This window comes from Phyllostomus hastatus, unplaced genomic scaffold, assembly GCF_019186645.2.
Source record: "Phyllostomus hastatus isolate PE091 unplaced genomic scaffold, TTU_PhHast_1.1 phas_scaffold_585, whole genome shotgun sequence".
NCBI classification, from domain to species: domain Eukaryota; kingdom Metazoa; phylum Chordata; class Mammalia; order Chiroptera; family Phyllostomidae; genus Phyllostomus; species Phyllostomus hastatus.
Genome location: NW_025334037.1, coordinates 13,778,524 through 13,791,007, shown reverse-complemented (window position 1 = coordinate 13,791,007; position 12,484 = coordinate 13,778,524). Strand labels below are relative to the sequence as shown.

General features: G+C 37.7%; 1 protein-coding gene across 2 annotated transcripts in view; it reads right to left on the bottom strand.

The window, feature by feature from the left end:
- The window catches only part of ANO3 (anoctamin 3), a 288,737-nt gene that overhangs the window by 69,489 nt on the left and 206,764 nt on the right, over positions 1-12,484 (bottom strand). For both annotated transcript variants that reach the window (XM_045825477.1, XM_045825478.1), the window contains 5 exons: positions 11,417-11,548; positions 8,182-8,288; positions 7,311-7,366; positions 5,976-6,097; positions 3,127-3,261 (listed from right to left, as the gene is read on the bottom strand). In XM_045825477.1, the coding sequence (XP_045681433.1) occupies positions 3,127-3,261; positions 5,976-6,097; positions 7,311-7,366; positions 8,182-8,288; positions 11,417-11,548 (552 nt within the window). The remainder of the gene's footprint in view (positions 1-3,126; positions 3,262-5,975; positions 6,098-7,310; positions 7,367-8,181; positions 8,289-11,416; positions 11,549-12,484) is intronic.

Sequence of the window (12,484 nt, the reverse complement as noted above, 5' to 3'; positions counted from 1 at the left end):
GCTACCAGACTGAATCCTACTTTTAATTCCAGAATCATTAAACTCATTCTCTATAATTTTATCAAAGTATAACTTGATACATAATGAAAATATTAAACAACTTTTGACAATGTATTTTTTAGCCTGAAATAAGGGATTTGAGGCCATCAGAACTTTCGTTTTTACTGCACCACTAGAGGGAGAAAGAGAGCCCAGCAAGAGTGTTTTCTTCATTTCTTTTGTTGAGGCAGATAATATAAACCACGACTTCAACTGTGGCTTTCTTTTCTTTTGCCTCTAATGTCAGATATACATAGTAAGGGCTGAATCAAATAAAATAATAATCACCACCACTTAAGGTAATGGGTGGAGAGAGAGATTTGTCCATTTGGGGGTGGATGTCTGGATCCACTCCAGGGTCTCGAGGCTTTCTGTGACAAGGCACAGAATAAGATGCTTGGTGATGTCCATTTGGGGGACTTGTGAAAATGTTTAAGTAGATTTAAAAGAAGGTAGTATAGAAGCATGAGGAAAGCATGGGTTTTAGAATCAGATATAATCACCAGGAAAAAGCAAATCAAATCATGAGATATTAACTCATACCTGTTAAGATTGCTATTACCGAGCAAACAAAAAGACAAAAAATGACAAGTGTTGGCAAGAATGCAGAGAATTTGGAACACTTGTATGTTGTTGGTGAAATGGTACAACCACTATGGGAAACAATATGGACTTTCCTCAAAAAATTAAAAAATAACAGTACCATATAATTCAATAATCCCATTTCTGAGTATCTATCTAATAGAACTGAAATCAGGATCTTGGAGAGATATCTACACTCCCATATTCACTGAAGCATTATTCACAATAGCCAAAATATGGAAATAACCCAAATATCCATCAATAGATAAATGCATAAAAAATGTTGTATAAACATACAGTGAAATATTATTCAGCCTTAAAAAGGAGAAAGTTCTGCCATATGCAACAGTGTAGCTGAACTGGAGGATATTACATGAAGTGAAATAACCAGTAGCAGGACAAACGCTGCATGATCCCATTCACATTAGGCATCTAAAACAGTCAAACTCGTGGGAACAGAGCAGAATGTAGTTTGCCAGGGTTAGGGAGAGGGAAATGGGAGCTACTGTTCAAGAGGTATAAAGTTTCAGTTATGCAAGATAAGTAAGTTCTAACAATCTGCTCTCCAATGTTGTGCCTATAGTTAACAATACTGTAGTGTTCACTTAGACATTTTTAAAGAGGGTAGATCTCATATTGTGTTCTTATCACAATTTTAAAAATACATTAGATTGAGATTTGACACTTAGCTGACCATTTACTAGATATATTAGCCTGACCAAGTCCCTTACCTCTCTGAGGATCAGTTTGTTTATCTCTAGCTGGAGATGATATCTATTTGTGATATTATATAAGGGGCACTGATAACGCACCTGCCATATCACAGAGAGTTAATAACCCTCCTTGCTAAGGATGTTGTGAGCAGAGGGTCTAGAAGGCCTTTAAGACCCAACTGCTTTTGGAAGAAGTTCAATTTCTTGGTGAATTCTAATGCCAAAGAAGAAAAGATGGACTAGAAAGTTGGGATTCCTGTTCTTTGCTCTAAACCTGAAACCCAGGGCCTGAGAAGCAGGCCATACCTACCTGCTTGGTCATTTTCATATTACTAGATATATCCTCTCCCAGGCATAAATATGACCACATTTGATTACACAAGACCAGTGAACACATGTAAATATATACATGTACATATACATAGAATAAATAATCTACAACTTGATGGTTTTGTAATTCTACAGTTAACTGCAGGGAAATTAAGAAATATGGCTTTAACTTATCTGAACAAAGCTGGTAGAAACATAATAAATACAACCTAATCCTCAGCTTTTCAACATTTTGTTTCTTTACAAGAAACCAGAAGAGCTTAGAAGTATACTGAAACAAAGCAACACAAAAGAAAAGCTCTGTGTTCTCCACCAACCCACCATGATAACACCTACAAGTTCACGTCTGACACCTTGAATGGAAGATTTCAGCTCACGAAATTTTGAAAGATATTCAGTGAAGCTTAACTTGATTTAGAATAGAAAGTCTGACAAGTTCTTAATTATAACATGACAGAAGTAGCAGAAATACAATACCATAAAGCACTGAAGCAAAGAGTTTGCTAACGCCTTTTGAAACACTCCTTGTATTGAAGGTTAGAGGATACCAATATCATACAAAAGGAGCCTAATTTGCTCCACTGGTACATACGTCAATAGGGACAGCAAATCGAGCCCTTTCATTGTCTTTTGTTCATTTCCAGCTTTGTAGGGGTGGAGGGGGAGTCTACACCACATGGTAAAACCCTGTACCCGTGGAACCAAGATAAACAGCAGCTGTCTAAGAATCATTTTCTGTTTGTGTTAATCCATTTTACTTATTTTATTTTTTAAATTTATTTATTTTTAGAGAGGGGGAAGGGAGGGAGAAAGAGAGGGAAAGAAATATTGATGTGCAAGAGATACACTGATTGGTTGCATCTTGCACGCCCCCAACGGGGGACGTGAACTGGGACCTTAGTTCTCATGAAGTGTGCTTCTCTGGGTGGAGCAGGCTGACCCTTCAGTCGAACCCAGGTGCCTTTCTCTTTGGCTTCCTTTTTTTTCTGCTCTTTTTTCCTTCACATGTTTCAGGAAGCTATCTCGGCTCTTAGAGTGCTTAATATGCTCAATTTGTACATTAATTCTCTCGGCAAGAATCTTGCCCTTGTTTGTTTACAACAATGCCCACTGCATGCTGGGTGTCATTGTAGACTCTTCCAGTTTTGCCATAGTAACATTTGTGGGGCATTCCTTTCTGAACAGTGCCCATTCCCTTGATAGCTACAATATCACCTTTCTTGTGGATTCGCATGTATGTAGCCAAAGGAATAACTCCATGTTTTCTAAAAGGCCTAGAGAACATATAACGGGTACCTCTCTTCTTTCCCTTTGTGTTAGTCATTTTGGCAAATTACTGGAAGATGGCGGTTCTGGCCGCCAAGAAGCTCATTACTTGTTTTTTATAGTCAGCATTACCATAAAATTTTTGTCCAATCGGAGGAAAGACCAACAGTTTTCAATAAGCCTGTTAGTAGCTTACCTTACTTGACTTGCATTCATTGTAAATATTCCATAGAAGAAAACACACAAGCCAACCAGTGCGGCAGGAATCAGCATTCCAGTATACCATCCCAGCCAAGCAAAGTACAGCCCAATCTTCTCACCAAAATACAGCCTGCATAAGAAAGCAAACTGTTAGCTTAAGGCCACATAAGTCACACTACAAATGCTGATGTCACACCTAGTCAGAATTTCAGACAGATGCCTGAGGCTACCAGCTCAGTCCCTTGGCAGCTCCATCTGGATTATCTTAACATTCATGGTTGTTAATAATTCTAATAACGGTGACATTGATTGTCTTTAAACTTGTCATTTTAGGAACAATTTTATAAAATGTGTTTATTTCTGTATCAACTTTCTCAATGTTGTTCATAAAGCTTTTCACCAATTAATTCTTGCATGTCTCCAGCCTCCTAGGAGAGTCCCTTTTTTGTTCTCCACACGTAGCTGTGCTACACCACATTGCTTTTGCATGACTTAGAAAAAAGGCTCTTCTCTAGGTGGGTGGGGACAGCAGATCTGATATCAGTCTCCATATGTGCGACTACCCAGACACCTGTACACGGGACACAATCTGCACAATTATGCCACATCTTCCTCAACAAAGTTCAACCCTGCAGTTCCTGGAACACATGATTCTTTACTTGGTTCATGCTTTGAAATATTACATTCCACTTTCTTCCTGTGCCTGGCTTACATTTATCTGTCACTTTTGATCGCTTCTCCAGGAAGCCTTTCCTGACTTCCATTCCAACCAGGGGTTAGATGCCCTGTCCTCACCCAAGTTTCAGTGCCTAAATTCACTGCAGTTACCTGGCACACCTCTGTTCCCCTCCTGTCCCATGGCTGCAGCTGTTGGGGAGGCGACCGTGCCTTACCAGCTCCCACCATAGGGCGTTATCAAATGAAGTGAAGGGAATTGAGTGTATTTTATTTCCCTTGAGCTGATAAATACAGTCTACATGGAAATGGCAGGAGAATAAGGTGGTTGTAAAGACTAAATCGCCTTTTCTTCACCAAGTCTACTGTAAATATTATCTGTCACACTGTTTATACAGCTCAGGTATAAAATGATAGCTTCTTGAATTCTCTACTACTGTTCAGTTTCCATTTCCTAAAAATGCTCACTTAACACACAGTTTGGCCCAACAATAGTTTTAAAGATCGGTGTTTTATAGTTCATTTGGGAATATTGCACTCAGCAGGGATTCTTGCTGGGAAGAAAATTATCTTGTTATTTTTTTCCTTAACAAGACTTCTTTTTCTGAAAATTATTCTCTTGCTACTTTATTTTCTGTATTATTTGTGTAAATTCTACCAGGTGTAGACAAAAAGTCACCTTCCATTAAGTGCCATTTATCTAATTTTTTTCATTTATTTCTCCTAGGAAACACACATCACTAGTCTATTCATTTTTTATACAATGATGATGTTCTACTTTTAAACAGAAGATTATTTTAATAACAGATACTGCATCAAAGCCTTTGTGCCTTTAAACAAGTGTTCTTCTGAAGGTTGGAGTTGTTTTGTTTTAGCGCATATTATATGTCAGAATATCTTTAGAACAATTATAGAAAACTACATGTATAGACCCCTTACATAGAGAGTATTATACTGAGATTTCAAATTATACACTGTTAAAGGTTAAGTAAGAGGAGTGACACTATTATCGGAGAGGAATACAATCACCTGAGTTACATCAGATTTCTGATCTGCTTCCGGAGAGGAAAGAGACAGTTTCAGGCAAGGAAGGTGAGGGAAATCCCTTGACCAGAGCAGTGTTATTCCCAATCTTCTAGGCCATCTAGTGATTCCTTAAACATATCTCAAAACCACAACAGGGCAGGGACGAATTCGGGGCTGCTGTTGTGTCACTCCCCATCACACTTCACCCATGGCCATTCCATTTTTATATTTTTTATATTGCTTCCCCATGTGACATTTCATTTGATGATAGGATTTGGCTGCAGAAATAACCTCAACCATAAATAAACATATGATAAATTCAACAGTTTTTAGAGAGAAGTATTTTATTAATTTTTAAATCTTTTAGGGAGAAGTATTTTATATTAAAATCTTTCTGATGCTTATGGTGAAACCTTTTGAAAAACGCCACACAACTCTTCTGTTTACTGGGTTTTGTAGCTGACAATATCTAAAGTGTGCTCTTTTCAGATTCGGCAAATTTTTTTTCAAATATTTCGAATCAAATAGATACTCACTAAATCTTTGTTGAAAGATAAGTATATACCTAGATGCTTTGTTGGTCATTTCCTCTTTGCTCTCGAATCCTTTTTCTGTCTTTCCTTGTTTTGATATGTTTTCATAGGAAAGTAGATTACACAGATTCCTTTATGAATTGCTCCAGGTTAAGTGGGGCCAGGAGGTACTTGGAGACTCAAAGGAGAAAGGAAGGAAGGAAAGGAGAATCCAGGATCTTTTCTCCTGTCTTGGTTGTCCTCAGGACAGCCATGGTTTATCCATAGCTCTACTCCCTACATTTTCACATCTTTGTAGGTAGCCCGGTCACAAATTTCATAGCCCAGGTATCAGGCACTGAAATATACTTTATTCCATTTTCCTTTCAGCCTAGGATAGTTCGCAATTTTCCACTGTTAATCTCAGGTTGTCACATTATTCCTGTTTGATTTCTCACTTTTCCTGTCCCCTGTCCAATCAGTTTCCTAAATTAAGTCCCTTTTATTGAAAAGATTCAGAATGGCTTATTTTTTCCTGATTGCATTCTGATGAGTAAATGAAACAATTCCAAATCGAAGAAAATGACAACAAAATAGCATATGCTTTCCATTATCGATTCACATGGAGTACCTAATTAAATCCAGGGGCTGATGCTTGTACCACATTCCCCATCGTGCCCAGCGCTCATATAATAGATGCCTGTTATTCTGAGGTCCATGAGTTTTGATGGGATGGCTGCTCTTGTAGGCTCCCTGAAACAGATACAGTAAGATAAATGGGTACCCCTTCTATTACTAAAATTTGAACTAAATAGAAATTGCTTTTGTTTTGTTTTCTTACAGAATAATTAAAAACTTATTGAGAGCTTCAGAAATTGTAAACTTAAGCTTATCTCTGGAATGATGTTGTCTTTATATATCCATCATTCATTGAAAATATTGATAGTTCTTTAAAAAATCTTCTCTTTAATTCCTTTTTAAATCAATGAGATTCCTTTCACTTACAGTAAACTAGACTTTACTCTGTGGAACCTAAGGTCTATTACTAAACACCATGACTTCACCATCACTGAGAGACACTGGAGTCTGGTTTTCAGGGCTCAAAACTGTACCTTTGAAACTTAAGGTTTCTATGCCTCAATGACTTATTTATAAAATGGAGTTAATATCATCGTCTATTTCAAAGAGTTTTTGGAAGGATTAAATGAGTTAAACCATACAAAACATTTAGCTCAGTGCCAAACAGTAAGTGCTCAACACATTTTATCTCTTATGGGCTGCACTATTCTGTGAACTCCTGGGAGTCCACAGCCTTAATACATAGAACAACGACCAGTTTTGAAAGTACATCAGTGAAATTTTTAACGACTCCATTCTTATGTGGAAATTCAAATTTGCTTAAAAAATGAATGCAGGGCGTGTGTCTGGGGGGAGTGGGGACATGGTAGAGTTAAAACTGATAACGGATTCAAATTTAACTCAAGACTCAGCAGGCGAAGCCCACCACAGCTTAGAGCAGGCTTTTCTACTGAAAATTGGCAGAGAGGTAACATCAGGTAGAGAATCAAGTACATAATGGACTGTAGGTTTTCTGTGGGTTTGATTTTCAGGGATCCCAATGCAATAAGTACAAACCAGGGACCTGCCCCTTGGGAATGGTGTGGGTCCCCGACTGTGTCATCGTGGAGCTCTGTGTTGGAGTGGAGGCATCAGCCAGAGCAGCTGAGCCACGTGCATGAGTTCCCTCCAGGGCTGGGCCTCCTGATGCGGGCAAACTGTAGGACGGTTCTGGGCAGAGGAGCCTGCGTATAGCCACCAAATGTCACGGGGGCCTCAGAAAAGCCCAGTTGCTGATTGAACTTTCTTGAGAGAGGGAAGCCAGACTTAAATTTAAAAGTAAAATGGGATCAAGCATTGAGCATGGAAAACTTATTAGTTTGTAATGGAAATTGTATTTCAAAATTACCTCATGTGGGGGAAAAGCTGCTATATAGGAGCCATTGTTTATCAGTTTACAGATACCTGAAAAGAGAAGAAAGGACCAGTTCTTGAGTTAGTTTAAATGAAGACTGTCTTCTGAAGCAACATGCATATACTTCAAACAATAAGTTACTTGAAAAACTTAGAATAACCAAAATGACTTCCCTAACCACCTCACCTATGAGGACACTGAGGTTTTGAAAGAGACTGATGTTGAGGGTGTAATTCTGTCCTTACAATATTAACACAGGGAGATTTGCAAGGTGCTAACATAAGATTTCACTTTGCCACATCATGATACAGGGGGAATTTTAACATCTACTCATTGGGGATCACATAAGCCTACAGTAACTTGTTCCTCAACTCAAAATTTGGTTAAGGGGGCAGAGGAATTCTCCACCCCTCAAAGAATCTCAAAAAGATAGTGGTGTTGAGAATTCATTGTATTATTTAATTTTTAATAGATGTATTGTGTGAATGTAACCTAGTTCATTTGCCAATTCCTAATGATGAACAGTTACAGAATTTCCAGTTTTATTTTACTACAAAGCCACAATGAACAAATGTCTTTGTATATTGTTATTCAAAGTTGGATTATTTCTTTGGCATACATTTCAAGAACAAAATTTCTCTTCCAAAATGTTTGCATATTTCACATTTTGATACATATGGCAAAATGTTCTTAAAAGAGTTTGTTTTATTGAAAGGCAGGCAAATAGAATGTTTAGAGTTTGTGCTCAGTGTGTTACATGTTCATATTTAATGCATGAAGGCGAAGCTTCAGTTGTTAAATATTTCTTGGTAACATTAGCAACTGCTAATTTTCCTTTCTCTGCATTATTATTTAGTGTTCTTACCCACTTTTGATATTCCATTCTCGTATTTGGTGTGCTGCAGCATGTGATAAACGATCCTGCTTCGAGTAGCGTTGCTGAAGAAGGTGTCCTTATTGTTTATTATGAAGCTGTTAAGATAGCGGGGGTGGTTTTAATAGTCAGAACAGAGCACAGAATCCAGCAACAGGAAGAACTTCCCAGGTGGCCATCCATCTGTCTTCTCTTTTATACTAATGTATGTGAAGTAGAGTAAATCAGAAAATAAACTATCCTCTTTAAAAAGAAAATCAATCAGCAGAGAAAAATTAAATACACATCATACAGGGTATTATCAAATGTTCATGTAAATATCTTTCGGTTCCTAAGAAAGCCTGGGTGTCTTCATGATTTTTGTTTGGCACCAAACAAGGAGTTTCCATGGGCTCCCATACATTTTAATTAAGCAACGTAGTTCTAAAGAGAACACATTAAAAATTGATGCAATTCCCCATGCCACATTTTCCAAGCAAGCTTATCTTACAGAACTTTAATAATGAGCAATTGTTCTCTCTTCCCTATTGGCCCTATTCTGTCCCTACATGGGAAGAGCTGCAAGGAGGAATCGCGTCAGAGTCAGTGACAGGAAAACCAACAGGGTGATCCCAGGAGGAAAGGAAGGGTCTGTTTTTAGCATTGGAAATGCTAAAAAAATGGAAAATGGAAGCATTTTCCATTTTAAAAAAATGAAAAATGGAAGCATTTTCCATTTAAAAAAAAATGGAAGCATTCTGGCTCTCACTCCACTGCTTGACAATGTCTGTTTCCAATTGTTTTATCTGTATGAATGATAAATCGCCATTTTCTCAGACTCAGTGCTGAAGTATTAGGTCTTCTCTGATCCTTGCTTTCTCTTTACTATCCATATTCAAAGAGTCACTGCCACACAAAGTAACTTTTATAACTATACTGCCCCCCGCTGGCTTTCTTGTATCCATCTAGTTCTGGGTCTCATTTGCTCTTGCCTAGGTTATGAAAAGAATGCCCTCTTACCTGGCTGCACAACTTCCCACCTGACTTTAATGCCCTGTTCTGACTCTTGGAGGACTCCCACTATTAATGGGTCAGCAGTTCTCCAATACGCGTAATTAAATTTTTTACTTTCTTCTGAGGGCTCTCTATTCTTGCATTTCAACCTCCCCCTTTGTCTTCTTACAGCTCTGGCTTCTTGTACCTGCTAGTCTGCCAAATTGATCGTCACCATGGAATCCCATCTTTCTTTACCTCAAGATTTTGTTCTGTTTCTCATATCTGTTCTTTTACCTCTCACTGCCTCCCTCCACACTTTTCCCTTCCTCCCTGCTGAAAAGAACTAGCTCCTTCATAAAGGTTTGCTGGATCTTCTCTTCTAGGTATAGTTCTTACCTCTCTTACAAAAATGCACACTTCATTTGTATCTTTCCTAATGCGTTAATTTTACTCTGCCTTGTATTATGGTAACCTATATACCTGCCCATTTTATTAGACCCAGAGTCGTTCTAATATTCTGATATTGTGCTTTCTATTTCTGTACTTGGATGCACTGAGTTAACAGTTCTTGTCTCCTGTTAATTATAAGCATAAAAAGAAATGTCCATCAATTATTTTACCATCAGATTGATCCAGAATTTTTGGAACAAGTATTTTTTAAGAGATAAATTCTTTTTCTGTGGAGTTACATTACAAATGAAGGAAACAGATAATACATAAGTAAATAAATCAGTTACACAATTTCAGGAGTTGCTAATATGAAGAAAAAAGGAAACTGCTTAATGGCATAGGGTATGACTGGACAAGGGGACTACAGATAAGATTTTCAGAGAAGGGCTCCCTGAGCTGCAGGTTTTGAGTGGGAGCTGAATGATAAGAAGGGACAGGCCATGTGAAGATGTGGAGGAAGAGCATATTGGCAAAAGAGAACAGCAAGAACAAAAACTCTGGGATGGAATAAAGCTCGAGCACTCAATGGGTGGAACCGAAGCTTGTGCCCCTGAAGTAAGTAGATGGCATGGAAATTGTAGAAGATGAGAGGATAGCGCTGGGCAGGGACCACAACATTTAGGTCCACATGGTAGCTGATAAAAATTCTGAGTTTTATTGTAAGTGTAAATGAGAGTCCATTGCAAGAAATTTAAGCAAGACAGTTGCATGATATGATTGAGATTTTTGGAAAATTGCCCCAGTTTCTCAGGTTCCAAGGGAAAGAGCAGATTTTTTTAAAAAATCGGGGCAACACAGAGCTTGAAAAAAGTACAACAAAAAGCTGAAGCAGCTTCCATGAAACTGCAACGTGTCTCTAAATGTAGAAGTCATTTGGGTTTCCATTCCTTCCTCCATTTCTCGTAACTGGAATTAAAAAATAATGCTTGCAGATTCGCCTGTAAGAGTAAATAATAGCATACATAAAATACTTGGAAAGAGAGGGTTTCCCATTGATTACTGGCTCAGCTACACGTCTGGTGGTCAGGAATTCTGTTTCATCCTGCCTCTCAACTGCCACCATCCCAGAAGACAAGTCAGTCCAAAACTGTGTATGGCAAATTGATCTTGCAGCCATAGACCCACTGTATACTGCACATTTCTCCGTCTTCATGCTTATCTTATTTTGTTTAATTATTAACTTTACCTTTTTGTCTGACCCAGTTGACTGGAAGTACAGTGAAAGCAGGGACTGTGCCATAACCTCAATCTGCATCATGTAGAAACTTAACAAATAGTAAGCAGTAAATAAAGGAGATACTGTATGTTGGTAGATAGATAGGCATGTAACAAATCCCTAAAAAATTCTTATTCACCTTAGTTTAATAAGATTAAACTAATATATACACATTAATTAAATATAATTTTAAATGTAATTTGTTAATTAGAACAATATTACTCAAGCATGTTATTTAACATCAATTCTATTATTATTAAATTCTCATCTTTTATGTTACTTTTGTTACATTAACTGACTTACTATCACAGTAATTATTTTCAAAGAATTAAGAGCTAGACTGTCATTCCCTGAGTTTACAATTAATTATTCACTACTGGAATGTCTCTAAATCATAGTTGATAATTAATTAATAATGTTCACTGACTGTTGTTCTAGGTTAAGTGTACATTTTAATAAAAGGATACCTTCTCTGACTTATTTGGCAAACTGTGGGACTGTTCCCAGCTATTCTTATTCTACCAATAACTCCCGGTAATGAAAGATGCCATGGCAGGTAGTGGGAGCAAACGGGTGGGAACTCACTGGTGAATCCTTGCACGGCTGAAGGGGCCGGTGTAGCAGTCTGACTCCTCCAGCTCTGGAAACGCTGACTTGTCCAGAACCATTGGGTTTTGAGACATCCATTTTTTGAGTCTTCTAAAATAATTGTGTACACTGGAACAAAGTCACATTTTAGCATTAGATGAGGATGCATCCTGGAGTAATGCCTACCTTCCACTGCCGCTCCAAAAAAAAAAAGGGTTCCAAAAAGACATAAGACACACCCACACTCAACAATCACACACATGCATTCTTCCTGTTTCCAGGAGGGAATGAAAAGAAATCTGAATTAAAGAGGCAAAAATACTTGGTCAGAGCCCAGATTGCGTCATACCAGCTGCGAAGGCTGGGGGTTGAGGCATGAGGGGTGGGGAGTAGTGATGATAGAGTCATTGATTTTTTTCCTAATTCCCCAAACCAGTTGCAATTTGTTATGCTTTCCTGAAGGATCATTTTAAAGACTCTTTAAAAACTGAATGTGCAAGTGCATTGTAAACAAATGATAAATAGTAGCAATAGTAAAACTATAACCCCTTCCTATCGACTTGCCAGGAGAAATGATGAACTTCAAAATCTGAGTAATTGCCTGTATATCAATTATCACCTCATGTTTATTGGCTGAAATACCCTTGCACAAAATACCTTTCCCACTTCAAGAAAGAAAAAATGCAAGTGAAATCTAAGTGCACACAATTAATTTTGTTCCTCTCTTTCTAACTATCTACAAATTGGGTTTTGTAACTTTATAATGATGATGACCACACACACACACACCCCTCCACTAAATTTTTCTCCTCCAATGGTAGTTTTTTTAAACATCAAGATCATTCATTTCCTTAATTGAAAGTCTAAATTAAGGCAAACAACACAACCTTCTTTTTTTCAGTTTAATATGTAATATACTTTCATAACCCCCTTTCCTATTTGTTCACTACCCTCTCCATTTGCATCCACAAAGTAAAGGGACAAAGGGAATATTTGTAAAAAGTAGACTGTAAAAAGGTTGACTATAGTAGCATTTAAGAGACTTTAGTAATTACTTGAAATAAC